Below are 22,734 nucleotides of genomic sequence, written 5' to 3'. Positions count from 1 at the left end.
ACACCTAGAGGTGTCTAGGGTAAATCATAAAAAGGAAATGCCCTAGTCTAACACATGGTTGTAATAGGCAGTTAAGAGCTTATGAACAACACTAGAGTTTGAGGACACCCTCATATTTAGGAACACTCTTAGGTCAAGCAACTAAATGAGCTGAGGTGCAGTAATCATTTTCTTGTGGCAAAAATAAAGATTTTTTTTCCTGCTAGGTTTGTCATGAACCCCAAGGGCAGTGGTAGTAATAGGAACAGCTGGGGACATGTCTTGACACCCTATCCCTCAACATCTCTTAGCTACATCACCAATAACTTTGTATTATCATTGTTAATTGCACTGGTATTGTTTAGATTACAAGGCAGGTTATAAATCCTTAAAATAAATCTCTATTTACTAGAAACCTAATGGTGTGGAAGAGCAGGGGTGGGGAAGCTGTGCCCCCACCCCCGATGTTGGACTACAACTCCCATAATCTCTAACCATTGACCATGTTGGGTGGGGCTGATGGGAGCTGGCGTCCAGCAACATCTGGAGGGCCACATGCTCCCCCATCCCTGTACCAGAGGCACATCTTTATTTCCAGAAAGTGCAAATATGGGAATGGGAAGGAGGTATCCAGTCTGATGGACCTTGAAGAGGGAGCCAGCCACGCTCAAAGGATCAAGGTGGACATGCCCCCAGCTTGCAGCAGGCATAGGCCCTGCTTGCCTTTGCCCTGTTGGCAAACATTGGAGCAGAAGCACTGACTTTTGCAAGTGCCCCCACTCAAATGTTTGTAAATCCCCTATCTGTGGCTGAAATGATAGCCTTCCCAAATTGCTGCCACCATCTCTTTTCTCACATAACATGACTATCCAAGCCTATCAAACAGGCATAAACTCTGATTCTTTTGAGGTTTCAGTGATTGCTCCCCACATTGTCACCTTCTAGCATTTCTATTTGATCTCATTGTCTAAACTTCTGGTTCACCTGTGCTCTTTAGTGGGTTGTGTTCAGTGTTAGTCCTATTCTGAGTAGACCTATAGAAATTAATGAACCTAAGTCAGTTAGGCCCATTAATTTCAATGTGTCTACTGTGAGTAGGACTAACATGGGAGACTAGAACTCTGCTGCCAAAATTATTTCATTTTCTAATTCAGAGCATGTGATGTGATGGCCTTCCTCAATTTCCTACACTGGCTTCCAAATAGCACAAACTTGGTCTCTAGGTTTAAAAGCACTTCAGAGTGCTTCCTTCCATCTTTCTGTTCTAAAATTCCAAGGGTACCTCTTGAACTGAGTTAATTAAACATCATCTATTCTGTAAATAATTACCCCTTAATCTTCATCCCCAGCAGAAATGAAGTTTAAGAATATGTAACTGTGCGTGCTAACATTCTTCTGTTAACTGTATTTGGTTTTTTTTTTTAAAAAAAAGGTGCACTGTGTTAATACTTAGATCTACCTTTTTTAACTCTTCAGGATTGATCAACAAGCTCTTCTAGCAGAGGCATCAGTTAATGGCCCTGTATGATATGTGATGTTGACTGCTGTTGGCTGAAGAATATGAACTGATATGCAAGGATTTATGTCTCTTGAGGATTTCATCTAGAGTAATTTTGGAGCCAGTCAATGCTGCACTAATTTTGCAAGGGATCAGGACCAGCAACATTTATATTCTAGATTTTAAGACATTGTACAGAAATTCGTAAGTGTAAAAATTGCACATTGAGAAATACCAAGAAATTTTTGCGTATGTTTATAATTGTATTGTTCTAAATGATGGGTGGCCTGTGAAATAAGATCTTGCCACCCAAGTAACGATAGTAGTGATACTATAGTTAAAATGGCTGTAAGAATAGTTTTATAAAAAAAGTGAATACACAAGTCTAATGTATTTGAGGCATAACTCTGACAATTAGTGACCAAAGTATTTAGCAGTTTTCATAATTTTTCACTCCCAAAAATTCTGAAGTCCATGTTTCTTTCAGATTGGCAAAGGAATGTTCATCTGCAAAGCCCTTTAAATGTTTTGGCTGTTTTCAATTTTAAAAAATGATTTAAAAATAATTTTTGGTGTTTAACATTTTACAGCAGATTTTCAATTGGTAATTGTTTTCTATATTGTTTAAACCAGATCAAAATGTAAGTCTATGGGTAGGGATTTTTAATATTTATTGCTACAACTTAGTTGACAAATTTGATGTTACTGTAAAGCCATACGTTCTGTTAAGTCTTGTTTGCTTGAAACAATACCTTACAGGTGAAACACTAGAATATTTTTGAAGTGCACATGGTATGTTGTGTATTTTAAGTGATTCACCTACTTTTTTAACCCATTCACCAAGATGTACTTTAATTCAGAGCATTATAAAATTAAAAAACATTTTTGGAACAATCTTCATATTTAAAACACTGTAATCCTTTTGACAAATCAACTAAATATAATGAAATGCCCTTGCTGCTCATGTAATTACAGTTCATGTGTTTTTAAAGTATATCTTTTAAATATCAAAATTGGGCACTTGAGCATGTTAATTGTTATACTTTCACTGCTTTGATCTGTGTGAAGTTTTTCATCTGTAAGTTTTAAACCAGATTTTTTTCATAACTGGCTTGTGTATATATATATAGTGATTATGGAAACGAATTGTAATTTATAATTTTCTATGTCATAAAATTCCAAACGCCTTCTCAAATAGAAGCAATATATTGTATATTGCCACATTGTCTGGTGAAAGGGTTAAAGTACTTCACCTCTTGCACTTTTAGATGCAAATCCATTTTTATTTCTTTAATAGAAAGTTATTCATTTATTTTTACATCATTTGTTTTCCTGACCAGTATTTAAAAGCCAAAAGGATACTCTAAACAATGGCCAATGACTTATTTTAGAAAGTGTCCCAAGCTATGTGCCTAATACTACAATGCATACAGAAATAAAGACAAATGTATACTGGTTCTTCACTTTATTCTTCCCTTCCTTTTAGCATTTAAAAAAATGCACTGTTCAAGTATGCATTTCCACCTGCATTCCAAATAAACATTTAGCTGTGTTGGAGGACTCTTTCACAACAAATAGGAAAAGGGGAAGCACTGTGCCGTTTCATTCTCATCTCATCATGCAAAGCAGGAAGTGGGTATTTAAATACCAGAAGGCACCTGTATCTTTTGGCTCCCACCGCTGGGAAGTCACTGGGTCCCATGTTTGATTTACAGAAGAAACAGACGTGAGCAGTGTAAGCTTTCTCCTGTGTGTGGAAGATGATCTCAGGTGGGCGCTCTGGCTCCACCTTATGGTTGAAGGTAAAATACCACTGTTCTGTTTTTTAGATTCTTCTGAACAGTTTCTGTTTTGCTTTCACTGTGTGTGGTTGTGCTGTTCTCTGCTCACTTCGGTGACTAGGCCTGTGATTTTTTGATGTCTGTTTACTAATTTGTGTTGATTCTCGTGTTAATGTTGTTTTCTGATTTAAAACAGGCAGGTCCTTTGTTTGAGATTAGTTTCCAGGGCCATTAGAACTTAGGTAGCCTGCCTCCATGGGGGCTTACTTCCACTAAATGTTGACATTTAGAAGATCATCCACTCTTTGAATTTATCTGAAGAAGCAAGCCTCTGCTGTTTCTGCAATTCTATCTAAATTTGTAAACAAGTCATTATCATCGCACCTGTTCATGAAGCATTTTCTACAAGGGGCAATGGTTTTTTCTCCACTGACTTACCACCATTTTCCTTCATGGGACTTACACAAGGTGCTAATTGCTCTCTAGAAGCCACCATTCGAGCCACTTGGTTCTGTTTCCTTACAGATACTGTCATTTAAGGCCCTCTTTTTGGTGACTATTATGTCAGCCAGGCCGGTATCAGAATTGAATGCTCTTTTTTCTGTGGTTAAATCCTGCTGCATTTTCCACAGTCATCAGGACCAACTCGTGTTTTCATCCAAAGATAATTTCTTCATTTCATTGCCAGCAGGAACTGATTTTGCCCAACTTGTATCCATCTCCGGTTCATCCGAGGGAAAAGGCCTGGTCCTCGCTGGACGTGAGGAGGGGTCTCAAAGTATACATTTTTAGGACAAAACCTTTTCATCAGTCCAAGGCCGCCTTTGTTTCTTTTCACCATTCATCTCTGGGTAAGAAGGTATCCACTGCTAATCTTTCCCGGTAGATTAAGGCTTGCAGATCCTTAGCCTACATCAGTTTAAAATTACAGCCTCCTGCAAAGATTACGGCACATTCAACTACCGCAGCAGCCACATTGACTGCATTTTCTCTAAATGCTCCTCTTCATGAGATATGCCGCGCAGCCATCTGGGCCTGTCCAAACACTTTCATAAAGCAATGTAAGACTGATGTTTTTGCCTCTGCAGAGGCGGTGTTTAGGAGGAGGGTGTTACAGCATGTCATCCCAAATGAATAGACAGTCAAATACTATTGTTACTCCACTCTGTATGGGTCAGCTGATGTATGTACCACCTGAGATCATCTTCCATGCATGGGAGAAGAAACCTTTGGTCTTACTGTGAAACGGACTTCTATGTGCATGTAAAGATGATCTCAGGGTACTCCCTACAAGATTGGGCTGTCTTTTGTTTCTGGTTTCTAATTCTTTATTCCTGGTTGGTAGCAGAGAGCTTGTTGTGTCACTGTTCATACATTTTCCTGTTACGTTCACATGTTATCCTGGTATATGTTGATCCTATTTGCTCTACTCTGAGTTGGCTTCTCATAAGGAAACTGTTCTCCATGGCTAAATGGAAGTTAGAAGAATCTAAAAAACAGAACAGTGCTATTTTGCCTTCTACCACAAGGTGGAGCCAGAGTACCCACCTGAAATCATCTTTACATTCACATAGAAGACCCTTTCAGGATATGACTAAAGGTCTCTTGACATTCATAGCCTCTTTGAAAGAACACAAGTATCTCAAAAGCAAAGAAAGTAACTGTTAGAGCAGTAAGACAATAGAGCCGATTACCTAGGAAGGTGATGGGCTCTCCAGCACTGGAGACATTCAGGAGGCAGCTGGACAGCCACCTGTAGGGTTTGCTTTAACTTGGATTCCTGCATCGAGCAGGGGTTGGACTCAGTGGCCTTATAGGCCTCTTCCAACTCTACTATTCTATGATTCTATGAAATTCATTTGGGATAGTTATGAGTGTAAGCACCAAAGGAGGGTCTGGATTGTTTTCCTTTTAAATATCAAAATTGGCCGTTGGAACATGTTGTTAGCAGCATCTGGTTTCTTCATCAAAATAATTGTACACTAAGTTATTTTGCTGCTGTGCTAAATTCTTTTCTCTTCTTCAGTGTTTGAAAAGTGAAAATGTTGACTGGCTACAGCTCAATCTCTCCAGTCAGTTACACCAAAGGGGTGAAAGAGAGAGGACCAGAACCACTTGGGGTGGGGGGGAGTATTCAGCAAATTCTGATTTTCAAAGTTGCTGAGTTTCTTATTTTCTACTGAATAGTATGTAGTGTGATTTCTGTTTGTTGAAAAGACCTACTAAAACTTTTTCAGTTTGAGTATGTTCACTTGAAAGTTTGGGCTAGTTTAAACTACATGTGAATTTAGCTCTTGCTTTTTGGAATGTGATTCTAAGGGGACAATTTTATTTATTTTGTTTGATTTATATACCGCCCACAGCCCAAGGGGGATTTACTTCCTAGTTACTGTCAAGGAAAGATGCACAGGATCAGACTGCAAAGAATACTTAAAGGAGATTTACTTCCAAGTAACAGGATCTTTTTGGTGCATAAAAGGGAGAAAACAGGCAATGCCTGCAGAGTTGATAAAAAATTATGTTTAATCTGTTTTGCTTTTTAAAATGAAATTACAGGAAGCATCTTTTAAAAAACAGTTTCTTAAAACGATTCATGACTTTCAAATCCTGAGGGGGTGCGTAGATGTACCTATAAAAGGGGGGGTTCCCCCTCCCCCTGTGGAGTAAGCTTGGCTTCCCTTTGCTTTCACTCCCCAAATGATGCACATACTGACTGCAAATCTCTCCCCTCCCTCTCTGAGGCAGGCTGTTTCCCTTCTGCAAACACTTTCAAGTGCCTAGTATGTATTATTTGATTAAGTGCTTTTTAAATCTTCATCTGCTCCAAGGCTATTTATGGTGATAGCAGGAGAAAGGTGGCTTTGTGATTGTCACAAGAGCCAGCCAGTCAGTGGCTGTAAACAGCCTGATATGTGCATGCTTACCCAAAGGTAAATCTAATTTCAAAATCAGAAACACCATCAATGGGCATGGTTCTTGCTTCATTAATCTGAATTCCACTGAGGCATAAATCAGTTCAAAATTTATTACACAAATTATAACCGTAAGAACAGTTTGAACAGTCTAAATATAATATATAAACACAAAGTGGTGTTTTACTAGTAGTTATGTCTAAACAAAATTTTGTAAAACTTGTAAATTATTAAAACTATCACAGAACAAAAACCAATTAAAAAAACTGGTTCCATCATGGAGCTGATATTAAACACTTAAACACTTGTTTCTATATAAAATCTCACATTCTTCCTCTGTGGTGCTGAAACATGGTGTATATGTCTCATTAAACTCTTCTCAAATTGGGGTTTTGGGAGCTTAAATATGTATACTCCTGTATAAGAGAAAATTAAATGCTTGAACATCTCAAATATATTTATCCACACAGTTGAATAAATCAGTGGTACAATTTTGATTCATTTTCAGAACTAGTCACTTTTGTAATGAAACAAAATCCATCAGATTTAAGAAAGTGTAATTGTAACTTCTTTATATATCTAAGTAAAATACTGGAAAGTGATCAATAATCACACTACTGTGAACTAGGATTATTTGAATTAATCTTTATTATGGTTTCCCTAAAACATATCAAAAGGATAGAGATCATACTGCAACTACTTGTGCAGTCTATATCTGGTAAGCGATTTGCAATAGATGGATAAAGGTTTCTGACTCACAATAGCAACAACTAGGAACACCTACCCACCCCGATTTAGATAGCTGACATGGGGGACAGTCAAAGTGGATTTTTGTTTGAAAGGAATTATGAGCTCAGTTCCAATACTGATCAGTAATTCTTGGGCTGAGCATGTGTCCAGAGGCAAGTTCCTTAATTCTTGGCCTGTGTCCACCCAACCATCACCAGCCACAGGCAGAGTTGGTGTGAGACGTATGACTCCTCCCTGGAGAGGAGGCAAAAGGCTTTAGTGGATCCTGCCTATACTTCCAGTAGGAGCCGTCAATCCAACAATGAATGTCGACCATCATCTTCAGGTAAACCACTATTTTGCAGATGGTTCTCAGGCTTGGAGGAGCTACTTGGAGGTGTACTAGAAGCCTGAAGTCTATTCTCCTACACAAACACACTTCATTGTATTTTATGAAGATATACTAGGGTAGCTTGAGAGTTGTGTACAAACCCTTCTAATCATCCTCTGGTCTGTGCCTATGGTTAGGAATGCCTTTTTTGTATTACAAAGAAACATTCCTTAATTTAGATTGTGTAGACTGGATCAAAGCTTTATTGGAGAAGCAGCTCATTTCTTATGTTAACCTATTCAGTTGATGGTGATCTCATTTTATGGGAGCTTCCCTACTCATAGCGTGCTGAAAAGAATTATGGTCCACTAGAAGGTTTTAGATCTTTATTTAGCATTATTAATCTTTCTATGATTTTCACAGTGCAACCTCTATGCATTTCCACACAGAAGTAATTCCCTTTGAGTTCAATGAGTCTTACTCTCAAATAAATACGAGTATAGGAGTGGAGGGCAGCTTATGGCTGTCTAGAAAATGTTGAACTCCAACTCCTATCAGACCCAGGCAACATGGCTAATGCTCAGACATGAGAGTTACACTTGAGCAACCTGAGGTGGGCCACAGGTTCATCATCCCTGAGATATAGAATTACAGACTCAATTTATGTTTCCATGTCCTACATTATAGAGGCATAATATCTTAAAATATTGCCGTTGGCCATTATGAAAATGCAATTGTCTCATTAATTTAACACACTAGTTTAGATCCCTTCCACCTAAGCAAGAACTGTAATAGTTTCCTGTTTGAATAATGTGTGTCTCCTAAATGTGGTATTTCATGTATTTATTATCTCCAATGAATTGTGTGTTAAATGTTGACATTGTATCCAGAAAGTATTCTGCTCTGAATTAAAATTTTCAACTTGCCTTTATCCCCACTGTTCTTCTAACTAAAGCAATTACCCTACATTCCTTTAGGTTGCAAAGTACTCCTTGAATTAACTCTGCTGATCTCTGTGCTGCCTTGCCCCGCCCCTTCTTGGTGCTGCTGGAAAACTATTACTGTGACTCCACCCCACTGGGCAAGCCTCTTTCATTGAGACATGTGCTTTTTAACCTTTTCATAAATTACCTGGAGTTGAGTATGAACCCTAGAGGTGGCTAAGGTTTGCAGATGACACCAAATTGTTCATGGTGTTAAGAGCAGAAAGGGACAATTAACAGAATCTCTTCAAATTCCCTGCTTGTGAGCTTCCCATAGACATCTGGCTATTGTGAGAACAGGATACTAGACTAGATGGGTCTTTGGATTGTTTTTTTTCTTACGTGATGTGGACAGTCAAGGACAGTATGTAGGAGGGAGTATCAGATGGCCAAGAAAAGATTCCCTAAGAGACCCCCCCCCAAAAAAAGAAAGCATAGAAAGCTTGATACTAAGGCTATAATGAACAATAAAGTTAGAAAAGAACCGTCTGAAAACAGCCATTAGACATAAAAGGCACAAAGTAAGAGAGAGTGATCAACTATATCAAAGGTAGCAGGGAAGTCAGAGAAGAATGAGGACTACATGGATGTTTAAACTTGATAGGAGGCTGCTGTGGGAGGGGAGTTTAAGTGAAGTGGGGAGGGTAGAAGCCAATTTGGAGCAGTGCTGTACAGGGCTGTGGAGTCGGTACGCCAGACCTTCGACTCCGACTCCTCTATTTTTCTACTGTCCGACTCCATAAATGGCAAATGTATGTTAACTAGTAATAACAAATTTACTGTAGTAAAATGATAGCACAAGGCAATTCATCACCACCACGTGAATCCAGAGCTTGGAAAAGTTACTTTTTTAAACTACAACTCCCATCAGCCCCAGGGATTGGGCTTGTGGGAGCTGTAGTTCAAGAAAGTAACTTTTCCAAGCTCTGGATTCACGTGGTGGTGATGAATTGCCTTGTGCTACCATTTTACTACAGTAAATTTGTTATTACTAGTTAACATACATTTGCCATTTATGAAGGAGTCAGAGTTGGTACATTTCTACCGACTCCGACTCCACCCAAAATCGCTTCTGACTCCACGACTCCGTAGCCCTGGTGCTGTAACAGAAGCTGTTTCCACTTCCCCCTCCTTGAGCAAGGCAGGCTCCTACCACCCATCAGCTCATGGGGGTGCTAAGGAAGCCCTTTGCCAGTGCTATGGCAACTACAGGTGCCAGGTTAGCCACAGAGGTGCTAACTAGCAATTCTTAGGGGCAGGATTATCCTGTATCATAAGCTTCAGAAAATGATGGTGATTCTGTGATCACAAAAGAGTTTCTCAAAAGGTGATGATTATCTTTATGAAAGGAATAGGATGTGATCATGCTAATGAGTTTGAACTTAAATAAAAAACTCATAGTTTTAAGTATAATTTTGCAAAATAATTCTTAACATACATCCAAGATATCAGAATCTAATTTACACTTACTAAATCAGTGCTTATTGTACTGTGACTGCCAACGCTCATTCCAAAAATGTGTCCCAAGGTAGCTGTAAATTTTAAGGGGGAAATTGTTTTAAAAACTAATCAATTTAATATTTTTAATAGCCCAAAACTGAAACAATTATATAATATTCAAATACAAAACTTGTCCACATTCATCTTGTTTACCCTTCTGTGAAAACAACTGATGAAAGTAAATGGAAATAACATAAGCAGCATCTACAAATCTTGTTTAGCATGGATTAGATGCAGTGCATCCCATCCAGGAATGGAAAGGCTCCTTCCACTCATGGAAGGCATTGACATTCAGCAGAGATTCCCTACTGGAGGAGGGGGAGACAAATGTTGTTGATTTCCTTCTCCAGCCCTCCATTCTAACTCATGCTGCTCTAAATCATGGTACCCCCTTTTCTATCGTGGTACTGTTGGATCAGAATCCCTTTAGGCCCTTCTGTTTATAGACGGACAACTCAAGATCCAAGCCATAGTAATTAACAAGGAAAATTTGTTTTACAACACAATTTGAGCTACTTTTCTCAAGTAATTGTAATTATGACACATCTATATGAAAAACAGTTTGACTACCTTTGGTTTAATTACTGCCCATCACTGACATTTTCTATTGTTCATTCCTCTTAATATAAGCGACATAATTTTCCTGGCTTTTCCTGATGTATCTTGAGGTTCAAACTGTTAACGTAAGCCTGCTCATTGTAGCTAGTGCTTGAATGGACTCACTGCAACAGCTGTTACCTGTTTTCTATGGGTTCCCTTTATGAAAACAAGGGACAACACCTTTTTTAGCGTGGGGTGCACAACCTGAGGCTTCAGGGATGTATCTGGTCTTCAGCCTAATATCAAAAGTTATCTGCAAGCAATCAGTTCAGACCACTGCCAAAAATGCTATTTGTACCTCCTAGTACAGCTGATGGCATTTTGACATGGTATGGCTCCAATGTTTAATCTTGCTGTTTTCTTCACAATAGGATTTATACAGCACTTATTTAGAAAAGTGTGCCATTGTATGTGCCATGCCACAACTGCTCTGACGAATATAGAATGGAGACTCTGTGAACAACCCTCCACAGGTCACTTTGACAGATGGACAGCCCTGGCCACAGTCAGTCACCTGACGGCATATGATTCCAACAAATCTGTAGCTGTGAAAGGAAGACTCGGGAGCACCCTTTAAGTTTGCTTCTGATTCTTCAGCACCATAAAAATTTGATACCTTCTTCTGTCACAGTGCGGGTCAACAAAAAGAGGTGCTAAATTCAAAAAGCAATGAATTCAAGCAGCAGTTGGAAAGGAAGTTTCTTCTTTTCTGAATTTGGCATTGTGGCTTTACCAGTCTGGACACATGATGTCAGGTAAGGGACAGGTGTGCATGGCCTTGCCAAAAAGGCCTGGTGGCCCAAATGGAAAGGCCCCCACAAACTGAAGGTTCCCCACTGCTGATCTACCCCAATATGGTGACTGTGATAACTGATACTGCAGAATAATCTTGGTAGTGCTCTCTGTCATGTTACCACTGCAGAGAACCTCTGGATGCTACCAATAACTGAGCCCTTAGAGATTGGCATTAGGGAGGGTATAGGGGAGAGATGAATCCACCCTGGTGAAGATGGCCACGATCTCAGGTGAATAAGCTCAAATACTGATTGAGTCACTACTAAGCAACCAGACTGACTGTTTGGACTACAACTGAGGTGAAGCCAAAAAGAGCTGTTCCAAACCTATGTGTGTTTGAACAGATGGTGCTGTGCTCGTGCTAGATTCTCCTTCAAGGCCAATTTGGGTTTGTCCTTAACCAGTTTCTTTTCCAGGGCTGAAGGATCCAAAGCAGGGAGTTTCAAATCCCAAGGCTTTCATATTGAAGGAACAGCAGTCTTGTTGTAGGGAAGGGCAGCACAACTTCTAAATGGCAGAGCAGCAAGAAGTCCCTTGATAGTGGGGGTCCACTGAACTGCCACTCGCCTCCCAGGAGGGAACCCTCTGTCTCTAGCACAATGGCAGGAGCTGATGGCTCAGGCATCAGTGCTGCCAAAGACAGTCCCAGCTTTGAGCAGATATTTGAAGGTTTTGAGATCTTTGGCCAGCCCTTTCAGAGCCTTCTCCCACAAGAATACTTGCAAGTGTGAGGCCAGCTGTGAGGCCAGCTTTTTCTTCTGCTTGCCTGATGAATACATGACAATGGTGGCAAATCTCTACTGAATGAGATTTCCCCAAACAAGAAAGACAGAAGTTGTGTTTGTCAGTTTGGGGAAGTTTACTAACACAGGCCAGGCACAAGTGAAAGACTGCCTCCAGCTGAGCCACATGTCCAAATTGGCAGGGGGGGGGAAAGAAAAGAAAAAACACTACAAAGCATAACTATATCAAAAGCTAGCAGTAGTGGCATTTTACTCCACAAAATAGCTGTCCAGCCAGAGAGCAGTTCCTTTAAGGAACCACTGTGGCAATGGAAAATAGAGTAGAACATGGGAGCCATCTCCCTTCATACATGTGCTTAAGATGTGTACCAAATGAAACTCCACACAGGTGCAGAACTCATGTGTGACTGCACAGAGACCACAAAGAAGAACTATGCATTGATCATTTTCTGGTATTAAGGCTGTTTCTTACCAGGTCGCCGAGCTGAATGATATTGGCAAATACTACCGCATGTTTCAGTGGTCTTTCGTGCTCCTTGATTTGAAGTTCGTATAACTAGCAGTTTTGTTGCTGATGCTGTGCCTTGTACCTGGAACATTGCCATAGTGATAATTATTTTTGAAATCCCAGTTCATTCATTCATCTGGAGCTAATGCAGTAGTTTCTGTATCCAGTATATAAATCAGATTGACTCTAAAACCTATACAATTGCAGCCTGTTTTCATATAGTTTCTAGATATAAGTTAAAATTAAATAAAGCTAAGCCACAATAATGACTCAACAAAATTTAATTTTGATGTTTATTAAGCTGAGGCACAACTCACTCTCACATTCACACATGAAATTATCAGGTGGCATGTTTGGTCCTGATATACCCAAATACACTCTTACTGCACGTGACTGTTTGTGAAATAGTCGACCAAGTCTCTTTTGAGGCACTAGCATGATATACCATCCTTGCACCCCAGACCGCAATGAGGCATAAGCAGGACAAATGCGCCCTGCAACAAAGTGCAATGTCATGTGCTTCAGTTTGGGTAACTCCATTCCCCTTCCTATTCAGTTTTCAGGGTTTCCTTCTCCAGCCGTCAGTCAGGATTCTGTGTCCACTGACTATTCTCAGCCTTTAATGGGAGGGAGGGGGAAACCCTAAAACAGCCAAAGACAGATTTTTTCTAAAACTTTTTTTTTTAATTCTGTAAACCTTGAGCCTCCTCTGCGTCTGTATGGATAGTACCATTTTGCCCCCATGAGCGTCTGTGCCACCATCGCTTTCCCTCCAGTTGCATGAGAAAAGCACAGCCAACCAGTCATTGTTTCCACAAGGTTTCTGGGAGGGAGGGAGGGAGGGAGGAGTTGCAGGAAGGATTGTAAGAAGACACTGTTTTGTGTCCCACCCTGTATTCGTCATATGCAGCATTATTTCCTTTCCGCTGATCTTTGTCATCCACCAAAAACTACGTTATTCATCTCACTGTCTGTTGTGGTGAAATTCCTGGATTTGGGTGTGTGTGTGTGTAAGCTTTTTTTTTTTTTTTTTTTTAATTATGGGCCAAGTACTCTCTCTGAGTATCATTAGAGTCTGTGAGCTCCTATGACCATTTTGTTTAGTTTTTTAAAAAATACTTGGAAGCACCAACAATTACTCTTTTCTTAATCCTTTTATTTTTTCTATGTTCCCCCTCTCCAGTGATAAAGTTATACTATGCACTAATACTATGCACTAGTTGGGGGGGGAACCCTTACCTGGTGGCAGGTTTTAGGTAAAATATATGGTGCATTATATCGTTGCCCTAGTTGACAATCTAGAACAGTTCCATGTACAAGAATGACATCATCCATACTTCCATCGTAAATGTCACATTTGGTGTGGTTGGCTACATCCAGCACATAAATATTAGAAAGTTGCACACACATCTTGTAAGACCAATCCTACAAGAAAAAGCCATATAGGATGGTTTTTAAATTGTTTATAAAAGTTGAAATGTAACAGGTTATTGGCTAAACTGTAAGTGCCACAAACACAATAATCCTAGCATCAGGAAGCCAACATCTACATTTTAGTTAGTTGTGCTATTAGCCTTACTGTTTCATACTGCTGCGTGTGACATTGAGAGACTTGGTAACTGAAGGTATATAAAAGACATGTGCACTTACCATCGTTATTTCCTAGGTTTGCTTCCTCAGCAAGTAAATTATGAAACAGATGTTTCCAGCATAAGCATTCAAGTTAATTTTCAAGTTACTAGTCCTATATGTATCCTTAGTCATTTCCCCCCAAAATGTTTTTATTAACAAAGTATTAAAAAAAATTATATAATAATGAAAATCCATTCGGACATCTAAAATGACCAGCAAACCAACCAACACACATGCACCCCAAACAACCTTAATTACATCACATCAGCTGTAACAACATTTTAGACAAGCAATTATATACCATGGTATAACTACCTCAAGTATGCCGTCATATCAGCCCAATTATTCAATCCAAGATTATTTTCCTATGCATTTCATTCTAGCTTCCCTTTATCGTGCATGTCTATCAGTTTTAGGCATTTTAATGCCAGTCAACGTTTCATTTCCAACTGCCTAATTGGTGGAACGTCTGCTTTTTTCTAGTGTTACACTGCAGAATTCCAGCAGCCATAAGCAAGTGATAATAAATGTCTCCACTTGGTGCAACTCCAGATAATCCAATATTACAACCACCATCCCTAATGAAGTTACCACTCCAACAACCTCCATCTTAGCCAACATCTGTCCAAAAAACTGTATACATAGACATGTTCATCATATAAGCATTAAATATGCTCTTGTATATCCATACCACTAACATGTTCTGATAAATTTCTTTTAACTACCATAGAAACAAGGGTTATCAAGCAAATGTTTTAGTTTTCAGTAGAGTCAGTGTGGTGTAGTGGTCACAGTGCTATGCTAGACCTGAGGAGACTCCGGTTCAAATCTCCGCTGTCATGAAACTTACTGGGGTGACTGGGCCTGTACCATTTTTCAGCTAAACCTACTGCACAGGGTTGTTGTAAAGATAAAAAATGGACATGGGAATGATGTACACTGCCTTGAGCTCCTTAGAAGAAAGGAAAGATATAGATATAGTACAGTAAATAATAAAACATGAATATATTGTAATCCATTTTTCATCATACATAAACGTAAACATTATCTGCTATCTCTAAATCTAAATTTCATTTTAAACAGCAAGGATTCTTCAAACTTGTAAATTCCTTCAGTAACATATAATATCTCAATTTTGTTGTTATATGCCTTCCAAGTCAATTACGACGTATGGCGACCCTATGAATCAGTGACCTCAAAGAGCATCTGTCATGAACCACCCTGTTCAGATCTTGTAAGTTCAGGTCTGTGGCTTCCTTGATGAATCAATCCATCTCTTGTTTGGTCTTCATCTTTTTTTTCTCCCTTCTGTTTTTCCCATCATTATTGTCTTTTCTAGTGAATCATGTCTTCTCATTATGTGTCCAAAGTATGATAACCTCAGTTTCATTATTTTAGCTTCTAGTGATAGTTCTGGTATAATTTGTTCTATGACCCAATTATTTGTCTTTTTCGCAGTCCATGGTCTCCAACGCCACATTTCAAATGTGTTGATTTTTCTCTTACCCGCTTTTTTCACTCTCCAGCTTTCACATCCATACACAGAGATCGGGAATATCATGGTCTGAATGATCCTGACTTTAGTGTTCAGTGATATACCTTTGCATTTGAGGACCTTTTCTAGTTCTCTCATAGCTGCCCTCCCCAGTCCCAGTCTTCGTCTGATTTCTTGACTATTAATAGCCTTAATTATTGGCTCAGTTTTTTGTTACTTCTCTCAGACCCTACTGCTTCGCTTAGATCCAGTGTTGTAACTTTAAAAATTGGCACACAAGGGGTTGCTTGTTATTCCTCCCTCTAACAAGTTCTTCATAAGACCAAATTCTCACATCTTCCACTAACTGCTTAAGAGTGCAATTTTGCAGCTGGCCAAAGGCAACTGAGAAACTGTAAGTGCCACCCCAGTGGCAGAGAGAGAGGGACCGGTGGGAGGACAATACTGACGGTGCTGGAGGCACCCCAGGACATCTGTGGAAAGCAATGATAGCGCAGGTGTCCTGCCAGTGTCAGAGGCCAAAATGAGTTTTTCTGAGAGCAGCAGGATCCTAAGGCCCCTCATTTCCTCAACCTGTCCCCCCAAAGGGTCCAAAACATCCCTCCCTATGGAGTCAATGGGAGGAGGGAAATCCATCTTGCTAACAGTTATTGTTTCCAATTGGACCTGCTATTAATCCTACCAGGTTTAGGAAACATTTCAGGCCTGTCTTTAAACAAAATAAATTCTAAACTCTTACTGCAGTATTCAACTAAATCCTTGCACTAGCAAAATGACTCCAAGCAGTGCAAGTGGATTTCCCCTCTCTCTTTCCCCATTAATGTCCCATGCTGTCCCCAGATCTGCTCCAGAGGGTTGATGAGAAACCAAGAAAAGATTTAGGGAGTGCAGAAGATGGGAAGAATGTTGGTTGTGCAAAAAGATAATAATCCTTGTGCTGATGGAACATTTAACTCTTCACGGCGTTGAATGCAACCCATAAGACAGATCTGATGTCAGCTGGTCCATGGGCAAGTAATCTGAGGTGAGTTAAGGGTATTTAAAGGTGATCTATCAAATTCACACTTTTCAAAACAATAAGAGAACAAAATACAGCCATCCTTCAATGTGCACTTATTAAAATTTTGCGAAGCGGTTGTCAAACCAAACAATGTTTACAAAAATGCATATATTAGGCAAAAGTGTGCATAAAAATGAATCTTAAAAATGCATTGTATTAGGGAAAATTGCTTGCAAAATGTGTACATTCATCAAAATTGCACACAAAATATGTTTATTAGAAGTTCGCACTAAAATGCTAATGAATTCTCATGAGGATCTTTTTTAAAAAAAACCTGCTAAATTGCTGCTGAAATGTGGAGAACAGAACTTAAGATGGGGGTGGGAAATGAAAAACTGAGAGAACCAAAATAGGCAGATCTTTCTTTCCTAGTCAAGAGTCAGAAAACAGGAGCTATAAGACAGGCCAGCAGTCAAGATGGATGAGTACGGCAGAACCAAAGAACAAGGAGACAGGATTGAGAATCAAGCTAGGAGTCAGAACCAAAGCATTATAGGACCAAACGACAAACCAGGAAGCAGAGACAAAGAAAAACCACAATACACATCTTTGCTCAGAAAGACTAGGACTGGGAAGACCCAGGTTCAATCACCCATGTATCTCACTGGTTGACCTTGGGCCTATTATTATCTCTCAGCTCCACCTCCCTCAATGCTGTGAGGTAAAAGGAATGATATTGCTATTATTACGCCAAGCTTTCAATAAAGACTGCAAACAAAACAGAAGACAAAGGGCAGGCTTGTCATTTTCCCCTCTCTAGGTCCTTGGTAAGTATTCCATATCAATATAAATTTAGCTTTGGCATTTGTAACACATGGCAGCCCAGTACCAAAATCTATTTCCAATTGCAAGCTTCTTCAGAACTGTATCTAAAAAGGCCCTCTCAAGTTCACCTCTATGAAATGTCTTCTTGGCAATGAGGAAAGCTAAAACTGCAGTTTACTGATCCTTTTCCCTTTTATAAATGCAATTCATATGGCTCGGCTGCTGAATCAGTCGCACTACTTCTATTCAAGCAAGACAATGAGAAAGGAAATATCAGACTAGTCCCAACTGGATATAAATACCTCTTTACAACTCTATTGATATGAGTGCTTTGGAGAAAATAGTTGTCAGGGGGTTAAATAAATAAATAAATATTTTAAGGATCAATACAAACATATTTATGCAATATGATATTCTTTTTAGTAAAAGGATCAGAAATATTCCAATTTCACATTCCTTTAAACTTGCTTCATTGCTAGTATCACCAAAAATAATCCTGTGTACTGCTAGGAAAAAAACACTCCACATTGGATGTAACACATGCCAATAATATTTTAATTGCATTGGTTCCCATTCCCCCTCACATCCTACCAGGAGCCAATTACATACCCTTTCTTTCAATGTTATTGCTAGGGACTGTGTCCACTCACCAACTCCCCCCACTCCCCCCAGAGCTTCCCCTTCCCACCCCATGTAACTACTAACTTTTCTTTTTACCTTCCCAACCCCATTACTGGAGACACTTCTCTGTTCTGTTCTGTAGTCCCACTTTGCGCCAGTTTTCACCTTCACTCCCATGCCCATGCCTCCTCCTCCTTTTCTGCAACCCCACCCCCGTGCTCACAGACCATCCTCATGGTGACCTCTGCCTCCTTCCACACATTCCAATTAAGCCCCTTTCCCTCTTCTGCCCAATTATGAAGCCACCACTATTCCTCAGCCCCTTTGGTACCCACGTTCATCTTCATCCCCATTCCATGCCTCTTCCTCCCTCTGTTCTGCAACCCCCTTTTGCCCATTGTCACCTTTTTCTTCCCTTCTCCCTCATTTTCTCAACTCACACTACCATTTCCATACCTCTTCCTCCCTCCTAGACTGCAGCCCCCCTTTGCAGACACACCCCATTTTAAACAACAGCAGTGGTTTGAGCAAAACAGGAATGGAGGAACACTGAGGATAAAGTCTTGGTTTTAAACAACGGTAACAGTTTCAATACAGCAAGAAGGGAGTTGGGAAGGACTCTACTGTACCTGTGTAAACCTTTTGTTATTAGCTTCCATGTGGTACACATCTCTATTTCTCCTTAATTTTTTTTCTTAAAACCCAACCCTCAATGTTCCTTCCTAATCTCCTGTTGTTTTAAACAGCCACTCTTCCCTCCAACTGCCACTCTCTGTCCTCACTTTGCCAGGGCAGGAGAAGATCTCAGTCTTTAGTTAAGAGTACGACATAAACAGTTAAGAAGCCATATTCCTGCTCTGCTCCTCTCCCTCCATATAACTATGGAGATGAGACCTGCCCCTCCACCATGATGACATTCTTATGCAAATATAGTATAGGAGAAAGTATCTTCCTATTGTCATATGATTGTTTGGAATTTAATCAAGAGATTTCCAAAATTATTTTAAAAATCTAACTGGTTTACATTAGGGCCACAAATGATTTATTGGGGTTTCCAAAAAATAATAAATAGGGTTATAGATGTGGAGCCATAGGTGTCAAAGTAGCAATAGCTGCTACTAGCAGAACTGACCTTGCATACTTTGAATTTGCCAGACACTAGGACCTGCACTGATTTTGAGAGGAGCTGTTCATTCCAAAACTGATAAAATATTTACCAGGTAAATGCCCAAACTATAGATTTAAGATTAAGATTTCTGTAATTGTATTTAAAACAGAAAAAGAAAAAAAAAGATTGGAAACAAGACAGATGTCTTAGTTATTACACAAACAAGCACACACATATCCCTACCTGGTTAGGAAGGTTTTCCTTAAAAGTTCTGAGAGCAATATCAAGAGCAAGTTTCAGCCATATTTTATATTCTAAGGAGGGGGGTTCCAAAAACTTATCAAAAGCTTCAAGCAAATCATCTATAGAGATAAAACAGGTCTGGGGAAAAATAAAACAAGACAATGAGAAATGAGAACCTTTCATTAGAGAGACTGTGTCAACATATTTCCAAACATTTTGAGAACCACATTCTGATAAAAAATAGGAAAGATAACTTCTATGGAATTAAAAGGTTATATTTTTTTAAAAAAAATCCTCAAGAAAAGGATACAAGTTTTCCTGTTTAAACACAAGCTTAAATTGAATTCGTGATCTATTGGTGTACTATTATCTCAAGAGAGAAAAGTATCACAATGGGGTGATTGCTGCTGAAGGTTGCTTCAGCAGAATTAGAGCTCCTCTCAGTAGTTGGGCTATTTCAGGTGTGTAAAAGGGCTTGAGACATGCTCAGTGAGGTTTTTGTAAAATCACAAACACTATTTTTTAAAGCCCCCTCAATTTCAAAAGCAGTTTGCCGCCTGGTATAGAGGGTTGCTGTGTAAGAAACACAAACACCTCTTAGATGAGTGTAGTGTGATTCTTTGGATCCCAGCAGTAGTAACCTCTGAATTCAGGTTACCACTTGGTATGCCAAATCATATGGCCCACTGGGAAGACATTTGTGGTGACATCTTACACCTGGAAACTTTATGAAATATGAAATGGGCCATCCAAAGATTTTAGTATGCTTTACATATTTATTAACAATGAGGTACAATTGTACCACCAGCTATCATGCTATTTATAATTCTAGACATTTTCTAGGTAGCTAGGTTACCTCTCAGTATATCATTAAATAATTTAAATATGTGAGGTCTATACCCGGTGTTTAACAGTTTCTTATTTAATTACATTATTTCATCTGTTATGTCTGTTTATTTATTTAATTATTTTATTTATATCCCGCCCTTCCTCCCAGCAGGAGCCCAGGTTTAGTTGTCCTATATGATTCTGAGTAAATGCTTGATTTCTGACTTGGTCAAATATTGTTTGTCTCAGGGTTTCAAATACAACTCAGAGTTTGGTGATCATGGTATTACTCTGGAGGTATCCTTTGCATCCCTTATCATTTTATTCTATTCCTGATTAACCTTTTTAAAATTCATTTACTAGTAATTTTGAGTTTTCGTCACAATTCATATTATTTTTGGTTTATATAATTGCAAAGCTGTGATAATTTCCAGTGTTTCCAATTCTTTCCTTTACCAACTGTATATGTATTGATTTGTTGCCTGTTACTAATGGTTATGCCCCAAATCTTTCATTTCTACTTCACTTTTGCAGATGCCGCTGATTACTTTCATACAATTCCAAATTATGTCACTTGACACTTCCTCTGATGAATTCAGATCAAAAATTTGTTGTATTACCTCTATTTTTGCACATGCTTGCTTCTAAAATAAATGTTCATTTCCCATGAAAAATCTACTTTTCAAAAAAATTAACATCATGTCTTATTGGTGTATGATCTGATGCAGTTAAGGATTCTATAGTAACTGAACAATTTAACAGAAAATGAAATAAAAATATAATTAATCTATCCTTGCGTAGGTGTCATACTTCTGGGAATAATATATATATATTCTTTTTCAGTCATGTTTAGACACCTCCAAGTATCTGAAGTCCACATTTGTTTAACAGTGCTGATAACCATGTCTCTTTCCTTCACATGTTATTTTCTCTTAACCTCTTCTATTCAATTGGAGGTTTAAATTCAAAACATCCCAGAATTATTTTCTGTTCTAAAAATGTTTCTACTTGTTCAAGTACTTTTTGGATAAAAACTAACTCAGCTTTATTTGGGCAATATATGATACCATATATTTTCTCTTTTCCTTTCAAGATGCCCTGAAGAAAAATAAAATATCCATTAAGGTCTTTGCCTGTATTAGAGATCATAAATTCAACACCCTTTTAAAATTAAGATTGCTACCCCTATGGGATTTAGATGTTCTTGCTGCCATAGAAATTTCCCTTATCCACGCAGCAGAGAGTACAGGTTCTCTATTTTTTTCTGGTGAATCTCCTGTAACAGGACTGTATCAGACTTCTCTTGTTTTCAAAACATTAACTATTCTTCTTTTGCGTGTGCCAAGACTTTGCATGTTAACATATACTATTTTAAGTAAATCAGGAGTGGTCTACCCTACATGGATCATCTTTGACAAGTGGGTGATTCAAAGTTCAAGCTTTGAGAGTAGGCAACAGGCTTATCTTCTATCAGGTCTGTGGGACTTCTCTCTAATAGACAGAGGGCAGAAGCTTATCTCTGATAAGCACTGTGATTCTTAATGCTAAAACTGGAGATAAGAGATCCCAAATCTCCAATCTTTGCACGTAATGCTTAGATTAGAGAAACAGATCTCCGCACTTGACGTCATATGACTGACACATGGACATGATTTCCCCCATATGGCCTGGTGGACCTTATTAGAGATTCCCCACTGCTGCAACAAATCATGTAAAATAAAAAAAAAACGTGCACCTTCTTTCTTACTATACCACACCACTCCCAGGGATCAGATCATCATGACTATTCCAAGTATTCCTTTGTCCATTTGGCAATTACCACCTTTTGTTTTGTGCCTTCAAGTCGTAATTGACTTATGGCGACCCTATGAATCAGTGACCTCCAAGAGCATCTGTCATGAACCACCCTGTTCAGATCTTGTAAGTTCAGGTCTGTAGTTTCCTTTATGGAATCAATCCATCTCTTGTTTGGCCTTCCTCTTTTTCTACTCCCTTCTGTTTTTCCCAGCATTATTGTCTTTTCTAGTGAATCGTGTCATCTCATTATGTGTCCAAAGTATGATAATCTCAGTTTCATCATTTTAGCTTCCAGTGATAGTTCTGGTTTAATTTGGTCTGACACCCAATTATTTGTCTTTTTTGAGGTCCATATTATGCGCAAAGCTCTCCTCCAACACCACATTTCAAATGAGTGAATTTTTCTCTTATCCATTTTTTTCACTGTCTGACTTTCACATCCATACGTAGAGATTGGGAAAACCATGGTCTGAATGATCCTGACTTTAGTGTTCAGTGATATATCTTTGCATTTCAGGACCTTTTCTAGTTCTCTCATAGTTGCCTAGCCTTCTTCTGATTTCTTGACTATTGTCTCCATTTTGGTTAATGACTGTGTCAAGGTATTGATAATCCTTGACAAGTTCAATGTCCTCGTTGTCAACTTTAAATTTACATAAATCTTCTGTTGTCATTACTTTATTCTTGACATTCAGCTGTAGTCCTGCTTTTGTGCTTTCCCCTTTAACTTTCATCAGCATTTGTTCAAATCATTACTGGTTTCTGCTGGTAGTATGGTATTGTCTGCATATCTTAAATTATTGATATTTTTTCCTCCAATTTTGAT

At 38.9% G+C, this 22,734-nt stretch overlaps 2 protein-coding genes across 18 annotated transcripts in view; one reads left to right on the top strand and one right to left on the bottom strand.

The window, feature by feature from the left end:
• Positions 1-6,655, top strand: part of PPP6R3 (protein phosphatase 6 regulatory subunit 3) — a 158,084-nt gene extending 151,429 nt beyond the window's left edge. For 6 of the 8 annotated variants that reach the window (XM_061609951.1, XM_061609949.1, XM_061609952.1 and 3 more), the window contains one exon: positions 1,456-6,654. In XM_061609951.1, the coding sequence (XP_061465935.1) occupies positions 1,456-1,507 (52 nt within the window). In that variant the 3' untranslated portion in view covers positions 1,508-6,654. Of the gene's footprint in view, positions 1-1,455 lie in introns of all 8 variants that reach the window. The other 2 variants (XM_061609953.1, XM_061609948.1) reach the window with 1 other exon arrangement.
• LOC133376937 (sodium/hydrogen exchanger 10-like) overlaps positions 6,326-22,734 on the bottom strand; it is a 238,936-nt gene continuing 222,527 nt past the window's right edge. For 9 of the 10 annotated variants that reach the window (XM_061609941.1, XM_061609934.1, XM_061609937.1 and 6 more), the window contains 5 exons: positions 19,284-19,421; positions 13,599-13,784; positions 12,324-12,441; positions 9,684-9,745; positions 6,326-6,586 (listed from right to left, as the gene is read on the bottom strand). In XM_061609941.1, coding sequence (XP_061465925.1) covers positions 6,539-6,586; positions 9,684-9,745; positions 12,324-12,441; positions 13,599-13,784; positions 19,284-19,421 — 552 coding nt within the window. In that variant the 3' untranslated portion in view covers positions 6,326-6,538. The remainder of the gene's footprint in view (positions 6,587-9,683; positions 9,746-12,323; positions 12,442-13,598; positions 13,785-19,283; positions 19,422-22,734) is intronic. The other variant, XM_061609939.1, reaches the window with a different exon arrangement.

This window comes from Rhineura floridana, chromosome 2, assembly GCF_030035675.1.
Source record: "Rhineura floridana isolate rRhiFlo1 chromosome 2, rRhiFlo1.hap2, whole genome shotgun sequence".
Lineage (NCBI taxonomy): Eukaryota > Metazoa > Chordata > Lepidosauria > Squamata > Rhineuridae > Rhineura > Rhineura floridana.
Note: the sequence above shows the minus strand (reverse complement) of the source record. Positions and strands in the feature narration are given on the sequence as shown.